The following is a 17565-nucleotide window of genomic DNA, read 5'->3' as shown; positions in this document are numbered from 1 at the left end:
CTATTGATTTGGGTGTCCCTGATGCTTGACACAGTATCAGGGGTTTCCCCAGTGGTACAGTTCCATATTTTTTCTCCCATCCCTCAAGGGACTTTGCCAGTACTTTTTGATTTTCTGTTTAATATCCTCTGGGATGTATCGGCACTACGTTAAACTAGACAGGATTAAAGGCTGTCCCTCTTACTCTGGGCTCCCTGTGTTTGAGTCATTTAAATGATCTATCCAGACAGGTTGAGTTAGATTATGTGCTACGGAAAATTTAGGTTCTGGACAAAATAAACCTTTCTTCCTTTGGTCTCGAAGAGCAGGTGAGGTTTAGAATATAGACAATCTCTTCCTTACAACTGTGTTCTGAATTACCTTAATCCTGACCTGACTGTCTTCGTTCTTATCTCTGAATACCAGATTATACATATTTAAAGAAGCCTCTCGAAATCCAGAAATAACATTTACCACTGCGGACTAAATGTGACTGCTATAAGAGTTTACAATCTCGGCCTCTGTTTTCTTATAAGTATTTTTTTAAGTGAAACTATACAATATTTGCTTTTTTGTTTCTGCCTTATTTTGCCTCACCAGATGTCCTACAGGTTCATTTACCATGGTGCATGCCTCACAACTTCCGTCCTTTTTTGTAGAAGCATGGTATTTCATCATATCTCTACACCATCCTTGGCCAATCTACTTCTCAGTCATTTCTTTGAGTCCTTCTTGTAATTGTTTCCAATGAAGAGATCTGTTCCCCTTAAAGATGTGACCCAGACAATTAGAAAACTTTGCCTTTTTCCCTGGCAGCCTTAGCAGATCATTGCGTTGGGGGTGGGGAGTTCTCCTGCCTTCAGGAAATTCCAGGCCCAGGTTTTTTTTACACTATCCAAGTTGTTTACAGTAAGTACAAGGTACACCCTGAACCCTGGTGCCTACAGGCCCCCTACCCCCACCCCTTGCAAATAGTTTTGTCTGCTTCGATTTCTGCATGACCTTTACCTGCAGTCCTTGCAGAGCTGGGGTTTGAATTTCAGAACCCAGGCTCTCTAAAACTTCTGCAGAGTACTGCCTTTTGAATCTTCTGTTGTGGAGTAAAAAGGTCTAGTTTAAGCCAGGACGTAGAGGGAGAAGACGGAAGGAGTCCAAAGAGCTTTGGAAACTTGTTTTGTTTGTTTGTTTCTGGAACTTTGGAGATTATGTGCTTATTTATCTTTAAGCAATTTGAATAGAGCTTTTCAAAGAAGTTTTTGTCTGTTAATTTGTTATTACCAACAGAGGTAGGAAAATATACACGGAACAGAAACAAATAGAAAGTTAGATACACAAAAATATAAAACTCATTTATTTGACCATACTTCTTCATTCTTTTCTAGAGTGACTTGCAGTTAAGATATCCTTTGTATACTGTGTATTGGAGCAATTCTTTTTCTAGATTTTAGTTTAATTGGCTATTGCTCAATATTGATATCATACAAATGTGGGGTTCTCTGCCCGATGTACATGTACTGTCCTGCCTGTAGGGGCCTTTTCATCCGAGAGACCAAAGAGAGCGCCAAGCACGGGCTGTGACATGAACTTTATTACAGGAATTGACTTACAGGAATGAAGAAGGAAGCTAATCAGGGAATCATGCTGCTGCGAAGGCGAAAGTCAGAAGGCGAGAGTCAGAGCTTAGGTGACAGTATTCAGCACTTAGCAGGAAACAACAGGGCCAGCCTTAGGGGCCGATACAAAGACGTTCCATTGAGTATGAGAACATGGGTACAGCTGAGGGGTCTCATGACGTAAGAGTAGGGTTGATTATAGTTTGTGTACACAGGGAAGGCTTGTAGGTTGCTTTGTAGATAATGTAAACACGATAACATCGCAAGGATTCCAGGAAGGAGGTCGCGTATAGATTCACATCCTACTTGGAGTAGCGTCTCTTACCTACAGTGACCAGGAATGTACCTACAGCACATTCCTCCCTCCATAGGGAGGCTAGCCGAAACACTGACCCAGGCCATGCAAGCGGCTACTGCTTTCAGGGTTTACAGAGACAGGGAATGGCTTGGCCCCTGGGTCCCCACACGCTTAATAGCCGATCCATGACCCTGGGATTTCAGAAAGAGTGAGTTTATTGCTATGTGCAGAGCAGGAGATCAGGTGGCCTATTGGCCCAAGGATCTGTCTCCCCAGGTGTAGGAGTTCAGGGTTTTTATGTGTTCAGACATGGGGGAGTGGAGTTGTACTATTACAGTAATAACCGTTACAATGGTGACGGGAAAGGGCTCAGACTAGTTGAGTTTCAGTAATTTCAGGTATTAAGTTCTGCCTGTTCTACAATATAGAAAAAAAATTTATATCATGATTTAGTTATTATAATCGTGTTAATTCTTAATTTCTTGTTTACAGTATAATGTGCAGTATCTGTCTGTTGGAATCATTCTTACTATTTTTGCACATCCAGGTATTCCATCAGCCCCCACCTCTGGTTTTGTAGCTTTTAAGATTTCTTTTGGGACAGGAGTAACTTCCTTATTTTTCTCAGCGCACAGTAGTGCTGCCTGCAATGTACAAGTTTATCTTGGAGGCACTTCTGTTGATAAGCAATCTGGAGGAAAAGCTATTTGTGCATGTAACTGGGTTAACAGGTTCTTTCCTATAGTAAGGGAACCGGTTGGAAATCGCATTTGGTTTTTATTTAATTTCTTATTTTAAGAATGTCAGTTGTTTTCCCAAGGCTCCTGATGGGAGATTAAGAGAAGTGATAGTCCTTTTTGGTTGAGCCCGGGGCCTCATCATTTTATGTTGTTGTTGTTTGCATCGTTTTGCTGGGGCATTTGGAGTTTGGGTCGCCCAGCTTCCTTTCCTGGGGCGGCCAGGGCAAGCCCCTTTCCGGTGTCCTTCTTCCTTGAAGATGCACACTGGTTGCTTCCTGATTTCTTGAGAATTTCTCCTGTCCCGCAATGTGGCCCAGGGTTGCTAACGTCCCACTGTAGTTGTGTGTGTGTTTGGTATTTGCCCTTTGAAGGACTGGGCTTTAGCGTGGCCCCTGTTATTACAAACTTAAAGGCAATGCCAACCAACCTAGAGCCAGGCAGTTCTAGTCCTCCGTCAGTTTTCTGCAGGTCTCTCCTTATAGCAGAAGAATGCTGAATAATAAAGGTCATACTTAAAATTTTGGCATTCTCTGGGTTTTTCTGGATCTATATTAATGTACTGCTGGTGGATAGTATAAATTCATTCAAGGAAAGCTGAGGGTCTTTCCTCTAGTTCTTGTAATGTTTTACTCATTTTTTGTAAGTTTATGGTGTTAGGGGCTCCTTTTTGCAGACTCACAACAATACACTATTTATAATATGTTCTAGGTTAGCTGGGTCACCAGCATCATTTGAATTCCTTTCAGGATCCCTTATTGGTGGTGGCTACACTTGCTCCAGCATGCGTGGGTTGCTCGGATTGTCTCATTTTTTATCTATTCCTGTTTTACTTCTACTACCATTCTCCTTTCTGTTAGTAGGTAATTAACAAGGCTTGAATATTAGCCCAATTTGGGATATAGGTTGCTAATATTGAAAAACTACACTTTATATTTTCTTTGGGTCTTCTCTATAGAGTGGTGTATTATCTTCCCAGTTATATAAATCTAATGTGGAGAATGCCATGTGCATGTGTAGAAATCCTCCTGGGCCCCCCTTCATTTATTCCTGTATGCACTTGCCAGAGGGGCAGGGATTTAGCGGATAGCGTGTGTTGGGAGAACACATTTCTGTCTCGGGCTCTTCTGTCTCCAGTAAAGAGGCAGAAAAGGGTTAACACAGGCTCTGTTGGATCTTCCAGACCTGAATCAGGGAGGACATTTTTTTTTCTCTCCACTAAAATCTGGAGGTAAAATTTTATATCTTCTCATTGATACTGACTTTTGAAAGAGAGAAATAAAGAACTACATGTACATTCTCATCTCTATTCTCTTTTCCAGAATAAATCTAATTGTAGTACAGTGTTCTTTTCTCTAGAACCATTTTCAGACCATTTCTCTCCTGATTCTAAATCATAATGAAGCAAAATTGTTTGCAGAAATAAACATTTTTTGCTTTTTTCATAGGCTCACAACTAAAATCTTTTCAGTTTTTCAAAATACAGCCTAAAGGGCTATATTCAGGAATGCTGTTAGAATTAGAATTTCCCACTTTAAAGGGTTTCAGTAATTAGTACTCAATTAGGAACACTTGAACAGTACAAATGCAGTAACACATCAATTAACAATTTAAATAGGCACACATAGCACATACTATATATCTAAATGACACACCAGTTAACAGACACTAAACACTTAATTTCATTAAATATTAATTCATTGTTGGATCACTAACTTTTCGAGAATGTACTCAAAAGAGAGACTTAGGTCAGAGCTTTGAACGCTTTACAGAAAGCCTGGTGCCTCGGAAAGGTGTAGAGATCAGAGCAAGGGGGGTCGTTCTGGAAATAGGACCCAGGGCCTCTAGCCCCCAGGTCCAGGGAACTCAAACCCACATACGAGTCTGTCTTGTGGACCCACTCATCCAACCAGGCATCCGTACCTGGGGCTCTGGGAACTGTTGGGCCCTTTGAAGCTTTAAAGCCCGAGGAGCCTGGGGTACCCACAGGGCAGAGGAAAGCCGAGTTCCCTGCCTCTCGGGTCTGCGGCTGTGAAAGGCACGATTTCCGTGCTTCTCTGTCCTGCCAGGGCTCCAGAGCTTTCGGCAGACGGACGCCGTGTTCTTTATGGACATCCATATCCCTGCAGAGTCCACATGGGTGCGATCAGACACAGGGATCTCTGCCTGATTTGCAGAACAAGCCAGTTGATGACACCGGGGCTTCAAAGGGAAAAAGAGCTTATGACAGTGCCCGTCTCATCAGCCAAGAGCTTAGTAAAATTGAGACGCTATCACACTCGTGTTGGTGGATACACATTTTCCAAAGTTTTGGTTTTTGCATGAAAGCCTGATTTTCCCATTGCCAACAAATATTACAAGTGTTTTCCTTGATGTGATGGGCTCAGTTCATCCATTTTGTGGGAGTGCCTGCCACGTACCCAAATCTGCACAGCCATTTTGTCTGTCAGCCATTAGTTTAGGAAAACGCTGTTCCAGTGGGGGAAAATAAAGCAGTTCTGCTTGCTACCCAGTAGGGCATGTTTTTCTTTCGAGACAACTGCACTGCTTCCTTATACCGCAGAGGTAGTTTGTGCATGCTTCCCCACTTGTCACATAAAATATTCAAAGATATGTACTCAAGTGTCAAGGTTTAATAAAAGTGAATAATAATGTTAGCATTATCAGGGACATCCGGAAGTGGAATGGGCTGTGTGGGCCTGTGAGTGTGTGTGCGTGTATGTCTCTGGTGGAGAAGAAATACAGTGACTTCTCTCCTAAAACATTCCAGATGCAAGGCCTGTGGGAATGCTTGGTCCTTACAGGTGCCCAGTCGACTGCGGGAGACCCAGAGGACATCCCCGCGGCCTGTGCTTTCCTTTTGGGCACATGTCGGGGTCCTGGGTCCGACACACTCTCTCCTCCCTCCGCAGTGAACAGCAAAACCAGTAATATCCGAGCCAACTTTGAAAACCTCGCGAAGGAGAAGGAACAAGAAGACAGACGGAAGGCTGAGGCTGAGAGGGCACAGCGGATGGCTAAGGAGAAACAAGAGCAGGAAGAGGCCAGGAGAAAACTGGAAGTGAGTGAAAGGAGAAAAGCACACTGTTTTCCTCTCTTGCTGTGAATGCATGCTGCGGGAAATGGGTCCATGGGTTTGGCTTTTCTTTTCCTTGACTGTTGAGAAGGTTTTCAAAAGAAAACATTTTGAACTCACCTTTAAGGTTATCTTCCTAGGCTCCTTAACCTTTAGCCACATACAAACTCGAGTCTCTTGAGCTCCAGGTTGTGGGCATCTGGCCTGCTCTGATCAGACCTGCCCTTTTTGCCCCCAGGTGGCCCTCGCATTTCCCCTGCCCAACGGCTGGCGGTTTGCACATACAGGTTTGCTGTGGGCCCTTTCCCTCCACTGAGCGCCAGCCCAGACGTTTCCCTAAGCTCATTTACCTCTGCTGTCCCTGTCACCTGGAACCTGCTGTATCCTTGGGGAGAAGGTTGAGAATGCGGAAGGAGTTCACTGCCAAGCAGCGGATAGGCCGTCTCCAGCAGCTCTGGTTCTGCAGCCTGGCTCTGCTTCTCTTTCGTGTACTTCTTCATGCTACTTCTCCACTGGAGGAAGTGGAAGCAGAAGTGGAGCCAGAAGGCATGGATGGGCCCTTCCCGTGAGTTTCAGGGTGGCCTCGTTGCCCCTTTCTGCAGCTCCGTGTTCTGACCTGTAAAATGGAGATGGAACTGCTTTCCTGACTTGGGGTCATTGTGAAGTGGGATCTGAAATGAACATCTGGAGCTGTTTTATTAAACTATGAATCTTTGCATGAATCTGTAAGCACTTGGAACGGGTGGGGCTCTGAAAACTTTCATCGAGGGCAGGTGTCTGGGTGAGAAAACTTGCTTACAATAGGCAGATAAAGCCCAGTAAACGTTTTGTTACAGGCACTGAAGAAGGAATTTTGTAATTACCATTTACCGTTCCTTAGTCACTAGAAACTTTCAGGGATCTCTCTCCTTCACGGTTTTTTAGTAAGATGCTTCTAAGTATTTCTTTGTTGCAGAACACAAAACACACACACACTGTAGAGCCTTTTTAAAATCCCTTATCTTGTCTACTTTTCAAATAATGAATCCTTTCCTCATCTCCTGGCTTAGAATTTTAATCCCTGCCATCTGAGTCCCATCATCACCCAGAAGATGCAGAGTAATTGGGTTCCTTGAGGGGAAAAAAGAGGCTTTAGGTAATCAGAATTTAGCTTCTCCCTCTATAAATTTCTTCTGCTTTCTTTTCTGCTTTCTTGTCCTTCTGTGTTTCTAGCCCCCACACCCCTCTCCTCGGCTTCCCCCAGAGAGTGATGCTCAGTGGCCCTCGGCAGTGGGCCCAGCCGCAGAGGGCAGATTCCCGCAGCACTGACCTCTGAGGGCTAGGTGGGGTTGGGGTGGGGTTGAGGGCAGCAGAAGCCCGTAGGCTCTTGAGTTGCAGGTCTGGGTAGCCGACCCTTGTGAAGGTATCTCTGTGTGCCCCTTTGCCTCCTGGCTGTGCTGGCTGCGCCTGGGAGGGGCCGTCACTGGGCACTTGCCTGAGATGTGTCTGGAAGTGTCTGCGATGTAACTGGGCAGCTGCGGATTCGGCATTGGGCTGCCAGGCCCGGGTCTGTGTGGAAGCCTCCACTGAGTTGGCCCTCCTGCCCAGCCGGGGGACTGCATTTTTATAAATCCCGTGGTTCATATGGCAGCAGAAGGGGTTACTGTCGGCCCATGTAGTCCTGTTTCTTGAGGTGCCTGCCTCACTCCGGGACCTTCTCTTCGAACTTGCCCTTAAAGTTTTGAGAGGGCTCTCAGGGGGGTGGCTCATGGTGCTTGGTGTTTCCCATCCTTTCCCTTCTGTTCTGGAGCTGCTCAGGCAGACATAGCGGTCCAGAGTGACTCATGGCTTCCTGATCGCTGCTTGTTTTCAATTACAGGAGCAAGCCAGAGCCAAAAAGCAGACTCCGCCTGCGTCCCCGCCTCCCCAGCCGGCTGAAGAGAAGCGGCCGGCAAGCCCTGTCTATGAGGTTGGTGTGTTTCTTTGGTGGGCGCTGGGTCCCGGGCGGTTCACTGCCCAAGGCTGGGTTTCCCTAGAGGCAGGAGACCCCTCCTGGTTTCAGCTCTCCTGGGACGCACAGCCAGCTATACCAGCCCTCTCTGGAGTCCCAGTCCCCTGGGCTTTACCCTCCCTGCCCCACGCTGGGGACAGCCCTGTCCTGCTTCGGCCTTCACTGGCCCCTGGTGAGGTCACAGCCCAAATGGACACTTTTCTGTCTGTATCTCATTGTCATGCTCCCTCTGGAAATTCTGGCAACCGGCTTACAGCGCTGACTGCTCTTTTCGGCTCTTGCCCCCACCCTCCGCGGTTCTGCGCACTGCCCCTCTGGTGTCATGCCATTCGGTGGCTCTGTCCTTGGCCCTTTCCTCTCTGAGCCCTGCGTTGGGGCATCTACCTCCTCTGGTCCATGGCGCCCTCATAAACTGTCCCCTCCAGCCTCCCTTCTTCACCTTGCCGGCCACTGCCCTCCTACCTGATGCCGCTCTGCCTCACGCACCGGTTTAGGGTTTGAGTGGCCCAGCACGGGGATCCCCATGCCGTGAGCCGAGTGGTTGAAGTCAGAGGAATCTTGCCAGAAGGGAAACCTGCCCTGTCACCCCCACCCCTGCTGTTTCACCTCCAACCTTGAGGTTGCGGAGCCCACACTTACTGACATGACCCCTGAGGCCTCCGCAGGGCTTCCTGCCTGCCCGGACCTTGCGCCCGACCCCTGCCTCTTCCTGGAGCCGCCTGTGCCTGCAGTTCTGAGCTGCCCCCCTTGTTTTTTCTGGCACATGGAGGGTGCTGCAGAGGGACCCTGGTTAGAGACATTGATAAGCACCACTGCTGACTGTAAATGCCTCTGGCTTTTACTTGGACTCAGAAGTCGCAGTGGTGGTGAATATGGGTTTGTGTCTCCTCAGAGTGCCTTTGCATTTGATAGTGAGCCTCCAGAATTCCTTCGTCTGTCCGTGTCGGGTGTTTGGTCAGAGCAGAGTCTGCCTGTCGCAGTGGGGTGGGCGACGTGCTCAAGCCCCTCCGCCACAGGACTCGGTCACACAGGCCGCCTCTGCCTGCCGTGTGCTTGGGGAGGCCCAGGAGACCCAAAAAAGCTGGACTTTAATCCAAGGAATGGGCATGGTTCCTAGGAAGGGATGTGGATTTTTAGTGGTTGCGAGAGCTTGGAATGGGGGTTGTGAGAACCAGGAAGGAAGTGACACAGGTCCCTCTCGTAGGTTGCTTTACGATGATTAAAATCCAGGCGCCCTCCGAAGTTTGGTAGTTCATGCCTTTTCATCCCCAGATCTGTTTTCACATCGTGGCTGGGGCTGGAAAGCAGTCTGGGTTCTGTTGGCTGTGGCAGGGCATTTGCAACTGTTTGGAAGCCAGCACGGCCCTGTGACGTTTCTCTGACCCTCCCCAGGACGCAGCTTCCTGCACGACAGAGCCTTGCTACCAAGGCCCTGGCGGCCCCGTGAGCGCTCCGGAGCCCGCCTACAGCGTGGAGGCCGCGGGCTACCGAGAGGCTGGAGGGCAGGGCCTGGCCTACGCCCCCGAGGCCGTCTACGAGACCACGGACACCGCAGCCCACTACCCGGCAGGTATGGAGGTTGCTAGTCCCCCAGTGTGTTTCCTCTGCCTCCCCTGTCCCTGGGAATCATCGGCTCCTCTCGCCAGCTCTCTGGCTCTGCCTTGGCAGTGTCTGCCGGGCCCCGGGCCCCTGCCAGGCAGGGCTGCAGACCTGGAGGAACACTGTGGGGGGAGGCGGCTCCTGTCGGGGGCCGATGGGCAGGGTGGGCGTGAGGGAAAGGGCTCTGCTGTGGTCTTCTAGAAAAGGACAAAGCTGTCAACAGAAGCTTATAGTGTGTCCTCAAGACGCAAGATAGCCCAGTTCCAGGAAGCCAGAGCATGTTGAATTCTTTAAGGATAAAGATTTCTGGATGCTTTGGAAATGTTATAGATATTTCAGGTTACATGAGTACTAACGTTGGATGTGCTTTATTACTATTATTAATTTTTTTGCCTGGGCAGGCACCAGGAATCAAACCCGGGTCTCTGACATGGTAGGCGAGAACTCTGCCTGCTGAGCCTTTATTTTTAAAACCCAGATTTCCTTAACTATGTTTAGACAGAGTTAACATAAGCCCTCTCTTGGCCTTGGAGCAGTATGAAAATGGCGTCAGCGTGAGATGTACGTGGTTTTGAGGGTTTGTGTTGGGGAGAGGGTGTTTGGCCCCCCCGGGTGTGGCGGGAAGTGTTTGAAGAGCTCTGTCACCCTTTGGCCATCTACTTATTCTGATGTCGCTGTTCCAAAAATAGGCCAACATTTTGTACTTTAGAAGTTATACTCCAGAAAATGTCTTGGCTGTCCTCAAGACAGTCCTGCAGTCTGGGTGGTGTCTGCGCTGGCATCTGGCCTTGCCGCTGCAGCGCTGGGGGCCACCTCTCGTGCCCTGCGGGAGGTGCCCTGCGTCCTGCGACCCGGGTCAGGGCTCCAGGCTCTCCTGCTGGCCCCCGGCTGCCCCTCACACCTCCGGAGGGGTCGCCTGCAGAAGCCGAAGTGGTTAGTAGGTACGTGGATGGGGTGGTGCTTGGTGCTCAGATACCTTCCTGGTCTGTTTTAGAGGAAAATACGTACGACGAGTATGAGAACGAGCTGGGCATCACGGCCCTCGCCCTGTACGACTACCAGGCCGGTAAGGAGCTGCGGGCCGGCTGCTCTGGGCACACCTCCCCGCACTCACCGCTTACGGGTCTGGTTTTTCAGCAACATTGTTGTAATTGTTAAAAGTAATTTATTTTGAAATAATTTCAAAATTATAGAAGAGAGAACCCCGATTGCGCCCTCTAGTTCCTTTTGTCCTGCTCTACAGCCACCCCTGCCCCTATGTTTGGGCCATTTGTGAGCCTGCAGCTGCAGACGCGCCCCGCCACCCCTCAGCACCCCAGTGCGAGTTTCTCAGACCAAGGACACTGTCCAGCAGAGCCCCTTCAAGTCACAGACAGGCTCGGCACGCACCAGTGTACACAGCCGCTCATGCTGCCCAGCCCCTTGGGTGCCTCTCGCCCTCCTGGGCTGGTGCCTGCATCTCTGTCGTGTCTTCGGTCTCCTGCTGAAACAGTGCCTCAGTCTTTGTCGGCCCCTCGAGTCCTGGACTCTGGGGTGGACCCTCAGCCCGGCTGGTCCGATGCTTCGTCCTGACCAGGCCGAGGTGGTGGCCCGTGGCAGGGGAGCCTCAGGAGCACTGCTGAGCTCACGCCCCGTGGCACGTCTGGGTGCACCGTTCCCCCCTCCTTCCCCGGCTCCCTTCAGCCGGGCTCCCCCCACCCCGCCACAACAAGCCCACCAAGATCTTTACCTCCTGGGCAGGGAAGGGGGAGCAGAAGCGCAGTTGTGATTTCATGTTTCATGAAGAAGCAATTCTGCTTTGGGCTTAGTACCTCTGTTTGGAAGGACTCTGCCGAATTTCCGTAAGTGCCCTGACCTGGAATTGCCAATCCAGGTGCTTGTTGAATAGTAAAGAAGGCAAGACCCTGCCCCTGGGTGGACGTCGGTAGGAGGCTGTGCTGCTGGGAGCAGGCCCCTTGGGAAGCTTGCCTGTGAGTGGTTTGGCAGGATGCCGCGTTTCAGCCCTCCCTCTTTGTGCCCTCTCCCCAGCGGGTGACGATGAGATCTCGTTCGACCCCGATGACATTATCACCAACATTGAAATGATCGACGACGGCTGGTGGCGTGGCGTGTGCAGGGGCCGCTACGGGCTCTTCCCCGCCAACTACGTGGAGCTGCGCCAGTAGGTCGCGCCCGGCCCGCCTCGGACACTACACGCCATGCCTTCTTTCTTTCCTTCGTGAGGGTGGGAAGGGGACACATACTGCCTTCATATTCAGTACTCTCGCTGATGCTTTTGAAAATGTTTATGCCACAGAATTTGCTAATATATTGTAATCATGTTCCTTAGACTCTGGAAATTGTCTTTATGCGTTTCAGGTATTTTCTTTTTTTTGCCAATTTGTCCTATGAAGCCATCTCAAGGACCTGAGGTGGACAGCGCTTGTTGGCCTTGTGCCCAGGTCGCAGACCGTCGGGTCTCTGGCACTGACATGAGTGGCCTTTCGGCAGGTGTCCTCACCGGTTGGGGCCGAGCCGGGGCTGGGCTAGGGCTTCTCCATATCGCAGTGCTGGGAAGCTGAAGAGGGAGATGGTTATTATGGTCGACAAAGTCAAAGTAGACAGCTGGAAAGTACAGTGCCGTTAGGGGCTGACCGGAAGGCTTTCCGTCAAGTGCCACCCTGCATGTGTGATGAATTTGGGGTCACTGTCTCCTCCCCTGCGGCCAGCACCTCAGTCTTTCCCCAGCGCCTCCCTTCATGGCAGGTCCTCCTTGCACCACCTGCCCCATGCCCAAGGGCCCTGAGGGTGCTGAGCCCCTTTGCCCCCAAAGCGAGGAGTTGTCACTTGAGATCTTTAAATCCCACCTCCCCCTGCTTCACTCCAGCTCTGAACCCACGGTTAGGGGCACTGGGGTTTTAACAATGAGGGTGAAGATGATCTTGGGGTAGGCCAGCCTGCCCAGGGCTGATGTCTCAGCTGTCATGTTTGTGTGTCCATCGTGTTGGGACAGCGGCCGCCGAGCTGTGGGAGGGCCCTGGCCTTCTCACCTGCAAACTGCCAGAAACACTCTTCCTCCAGGGAGTAATGGCCATTTTTGCCAAAAGATCATGTGAAATTACAGTAAAACATGATTGATCGACCTGACTAAAATTGTGGGAAGTGAAAATAAAGTTAGCGTTCCTGCCAAAGACGCCCGCCCTGACAGCGCGTCCTGGCTGCCTGGGGCCCCGGCGTTGCCGAGGCGCGCGTGGGCGGTGGGGGCTGCGCGCCCCCTGGAGCAGCCGGGTGTGCAGGGCCCCCGGAGCCGCAGCGCCGCCTCGGCTGCCTGGGCCGTCCAGGGGCGGTGCAGCCCTTCCCTCTCCTGAGATGCGTTTCTGCATAACCTCTTGGCTTTACCAGAATTAGGTTGGGTTTTATATACAATTTATTGTATCTAAATTTCTGTAGCACACCTCATAGGTATGATTTTTTTAATTAAACATTCAAAATAAACTCTTTTGATCCACCTCCCGCGTGACTTGTTTCACTGGTTGGTCACTCAGTCGAGGGCGGCGAGTACTGGCCGTCTCCATGCCCTGGGGCTGGGCGTCTGTCATCCACCTCGTTCCGTCCTTGTCACAGCAGCAGCTGACGCAAGATTCTCTTTTAAGGAGGCATGTTCTTGAAAATGTGCTTTTTATAAGGTGAAACATGTATTCCCTAACTCAATTTTTTGGACCACAATTCTAAGCAAAATAGAAAACACTGTGCTTGGAAATCGTTTTTGAATTCCAATTCTCAAAATAAATTCTCAGGTGGTTGCATTGTAGCTAAAAGTAATACTTTCCTTTGGGCATAATAAGTGGCAAGTCTGCAGGAGACCCCAGCCCGGGTTGGGGCGCAGTACAGGGGTGCAACCAGTGTTGGGGAGGGGTGCCAGCAGGTCGGGGTGGACAGCAGGCAGGGAGGGGGTGAAAGGGACAAGTTGGGTCATCCAGATAGCACATCGGAGCAGTGGCCCATGTGGGAAATTATTTTATTGCATACAGGGAGTGATTTATCTCTAAGAAGCATTTGACTCGCTGCAGTATCCTTTGAGCAGCTCAGATGCCTGTCTTGTTCCCTGTCCAGAGGACTCTGGCTTCATCACCCAGGATGTCCAGACACGGACTGATGTGTTGAGTAACGTTCATTGAGCACATTCCAGGTGCCAGAGGCTGGTGGGAAAACGGAGCGAGATGGCCCTGCCCTGTGGGAACCCACACAGAAGACAGTTGGTGACACCGCTGTGGTTGGTTTTAACTGGACAGCATGGGAGCAGGAAGCGTTGACATGGATGTGATCCCAGGGCTGGGGCTGGGGCAGATCAGGAAGAGTCTCAGCTCTCAGGGCTGCTTGCACAGACAGCGCCTTGCTGGGTGGCTGAAACAGCAGGGATTTATGGTCTTGCAGTTGGGGGGCTGCATGTCCCACATCAAGGTCCCGACAGGTCGTGCCTTCTGGACGCTGTAGCCTTGTGTTGCCGGCTCGCTGCCCTCCTTGGGGTTCCTGGGCTCCCAGCTCTGCTCCCGTCACAGGCTTCTGCTCCGCCATCTGTGCCTCCAGCTCCTGCTGACTCCTGTCTGCCTGCATCCTCGGGTCCTTGGCGTGAGGCCTCCAGTCCCATGGGTGAGGGCCCACCCTGATTCAGCTGGGCCTCATCAAGTAGGGCCTCAGAAGACCCTAACCAGTAACAGCATCTCCAAAGGGCCTGTTTCCACATGGGCACACCCACAGCAATGTGGGTTAAGCCTTGTCCGTGTCTTTGCTGAGGGGTTTCTCCTGGAGAAGATGTTGGTTCAGCCCCAGAAGGTCTCAGGAGAACACGCAGACTCCCTATTCTGTCACTTCCCTGCAGACGCGGAGTCGGTGGTGAGTGCTGGTCAGGTTTCCAATACCTGCCTTTACCCGACCCTTACTAAGCTCCGATTTCTTCACCTGAGAAATGAGGGTCAGTATCATCTCCTCCTAGTTAAGGCTTGCAGGAGTCATTGTCCATACTTGAGTTTGAAATTTATTGCCAGGATACCTCATAACAGTAATACTGACTTATTTTCCCCTGATTAGGATTCCCTAATTTTATAATCTCAGCCCTTTTGTTCGATTTCTCTTAGTTTTTCTTCCTTTAACCCTTTGATTTCTTCTGGCCTGTTCCTTCTCCACTAAGAAGATGAGCTCTGCTTTTGATTATGGTCATACAAGTGGCATATGGAAAAAGGAACACGGTCAAAAGTAGGTTGAGTGACAGATTCTTTTTTCCTATTTCTTGTCATTTGTTATTAATACTCCTTAATTCAATTAATGTTTTAAAATCATCGGCGACCACTGATTTGTCACTTGTGAGCTGTAAGGAGATTTTCCACTGGCGTAAGCTGTCTCTAGATTGGTGTTTGTTAATATTTTGACTGCTAATTAAGCTGCCTGCTATTAAAGAATGAAATGCCACCCCCCATGTGGGCCAGATGAGATGCACGGGAGAGTCTCCGTAGGCCGGAAATCCCTCCAGGGTGGGCAGAATAAGCCCCCCACCCCCACCCAGATGTTCCCATCCTGATCTCCAGAACCTGTTGTGGAAATAGAAAGAAGACAGCCCCTGTCATTTGGGTTTGGCAGAGATGCGAAACCAGGCAGGGAAGGCCTCAGGAAACTGTTACCTGGGGATGCTGGAGGCAGGCTCACTGCACGGGGCCATCTTTTGCCATTGGTTTGGGAAGCATATTTGGCTTCTCTTGGTTGGTCCAAACTTGGAAGCGGGGACAAAGATTAGGGACACTGTCAGTTATCGTTAAATCCTGGCTCCTCTAGGTCCATTGTCACAGGAATTGTAGTTTGGCTTCCGGGATCTGTGCTGCAGGTAAGGGTCAGCTTCCTGGTTTGCTTGCAGTCTCTTGGCTGCTCTCACTGGAAACGTGAGAGACCACCATGCAGAGGGGAATTGAAGTTGTGGATGAAACTGAGATTGTTGGACAGCTGACCTCAAGATGGGGAGATTGTCCCGCAAGATCTGGATGACCTGGATGAGCCCACTGTAGTCATAGAGGCCCTTGAAAGTGGGAGGGGGCAGGAGCACGATGCAGTGTCACAGGGACTTGGTTGGCCATTGCTGGCTTTAAAGGTGGAGGGAGATGACAGGTGATCTCCAGAAGCTGGAAGAGGCAAGGAAACATTCTCCTCTAGAGCCTCCAGAAGGAATGCAGCTCTGCTGACCCCTTAAGAGTTCATTTTGAAACAATGCAGACAGTGCAGAAAAGTCTAACTGAAAAAAGTAAAACTGTCTCCCTCTTTTCTTCTTTGATTTCCTGGAGATAACTTTCATCAGTAATTTTGTCCACATATACGAGCACGTATGTGTAATATGTTAATCCTTTTTTATACTCAAAGGGAATTATGTTGAACTTACCCTTTACAGTTAGCTTTGTGAATTTAATAGATTTTGTCCATCTTTCTCTAGCATTCAGTTTTACCCTCATATAGAATTTCACTGATGTATGTAAAATTAAACTTAGCCCTGTTGGTAGACATGTTTTGGGCTTTTCGGAAATTTTGCCATCATATTGTACATCTAGATAATGGGATAAATATTCAGAAGTGGGTTAGCCAAGTGTGAGAGAGATTATTGGTGGTTTAGTCAACGTTCCTTCTCTACTTCCTTCTTAGTAACAGACGTCAGTGTTCTTCAGAGTTGCAGTGTGCTCAGTTGAAAGTACATTTTTCAGTTAACTTGTAATCAGAGGTGGTCATGTGACTATTTTGGAAGCAGAATGTAGCTGTGTAGGAGTTCTGGGAGTGGGCCTTAGAAGGAGGACAGTCAACTGGATTATGGATTCATCTCCCCCCTTCCTCCCATTTTTCCTTTCTATTATCTGGAATGTGGACATGATGGCTGAAGCTTTGCCTGCCATTTTGGAATACCAGGCACCATGAAATCATTTTCTGAGGTAGAACAGAAAGATAGAAAAAGCTTGGGTTTGTGAAAGCATCATGAAGCAGGCACACTAGTCTACCCTGCTTTGATGTTTTTTTTTCATGCAACAGAAACATAAACTTTCCTTCTATTCAAACCGTTTTTATTTTCATATTAGCTACAAGTGCAAACACAATTCCCAATTAATGTATTGGGTCAAGGAACATTAAATTTCCTTGTAAAAGATTTGCACTAGCATATGAGAACATGTTGCTTCTCACCTCTGCTGGATTTGAATAGTATAAAATGTTTAAGTCTTCGCCAACTGAATGGGTGAAAATGGACACAATTTTTGTTGCTTATGTTTAATTTTACTTCCGATAGATGGCTCTTTCCTTCCTTTATTTCTCCTTTCCTTCTTTCTACTTTCCTTCCTTTAGTTTAATCAAATGCACAAGTGATTCAACACTACATGCTTGTTAAATTCAAAGGCTTTGTACTTCTGAGGACATTTGGAACTGGTTATTAAAAACCCTCTTGCCATAAAACACCAAAAATGTCAGATCAATTGTATCAAAACTTCCTTTTAGATATGGAGCCAAGGTTGCAAGAAAGTAAAGAAATTCTTCAGGGGGCAAAACAGAAGAGGAAGCAGAAATACAGAAGGGAAAGGAGCCCTGAAGTCCTGATTGCTTGAAGTCATTAGCTTTCCTGCACTTGGAACCAGAGCCTTGGGGGTCAACTGACACATGGGCACAGGGGAGAAGGCCTGGGCCCAGCAAGGTGTAGAGGTGGAACAGAACACCTAAGGCTTAGATCCATAGGGAGGGGCGGCATGGAGAGATACTGATGCTGCTTTTCTGTCTAGTCCTCAGTTCTGGGAGAGGAAGAGATGGTGCATGATCCTTGATCAAGATTTTACCTAAAGGAGATTGATACTGATGAAAAGAAATGGAAAGGGATAGCTGGACACGGATCCATAAAGGGGATGGATAGAATGGAGATGAGGGTAAGGGAGGCATTTCCCCAAACTAGCCACTAGGTGGTGCTGTTAACCCAGGACAGTTTGGTTGCTGCCTTTCATTGAGCAACCTATTGACTTCCTAATATATTTCTGGCTATTTGCTAAGAATTGGCAATAAGGAGGTCAAAGAGACCATCTCAGCCCTGAAGTTTGTGTATGGAGGGACAAACAGGCAACCCTGACACCATGTGAAATGCCATGGGAGGGACTCAGGGAAAGGTTCTGGTTTCATTTACCTGTTACCTCTGCTTACCTCCCTTCACTTTTTTTTTTTTTTTTAATTTTTTATTAATTAAAAAAAAAATTACAAGAAGCACAAACGTTCCCAACACATACACTCAGCAA

The 17565-nt window shown here is 48.9% G+C and overlaps 1 protein-coding gene across 3 annotated transcripts in view; it reads left to right on the top strand.

The window, feature by feature from the left end:
• CTTN (cortactin) overlaps positions 1-12780 on the top strand; it is a 49109-nt gene extending 36329 nt beyond the window's left edge. For all 3 annotated transcript variants that reach the window (XM_077115410.1, XM_077115408.1, XM_077115409.1), the window contains 5 exons: positions 5540-5688; positions 7562-7651; positions 9086-9263; positions 10287-10358; positions 11321-12780. In XM_077115410.1, coding sequence (XP_076971525.1) covers positions 5540-5688; positions 7562-7651; positions 9086-9263; positions 10287-10358; positions 11321-11457 — 626 coding nt within the window. In that variant the 3' untranslated portion in view covers positions 11458-12780. The remainder of the gene's footprint in view (positions 1-5539; positions 5689-7561; positions 7652-9085; positions 9264-10286; positions 10359-11320) is intronic.
• Positions 12781-17565: the final 4785 nt, after the last annotated feature.

This window comes from Tamandua tetradactyla, chromosome 9 (assembly GCF_023851605.1).
Source record: "Tamandua tetradactyla isolate mTamTet1 chromosome 9, mTamTet1.pri, whole genome shotgun sequence".
Taxonomy (NCBI): domain Eukaryota; kingdom Metazoa; phylum Chordata; class Mammalia; order Pilosa; family Myrmecophagidae; genus Tamandua; species Tamandua tetradactyla.
The sequence above is the reverse complement of the archived record's forward strand: the minus strand, read 5'-3'. Positions and strand labels throughout refer to the sequence as shown.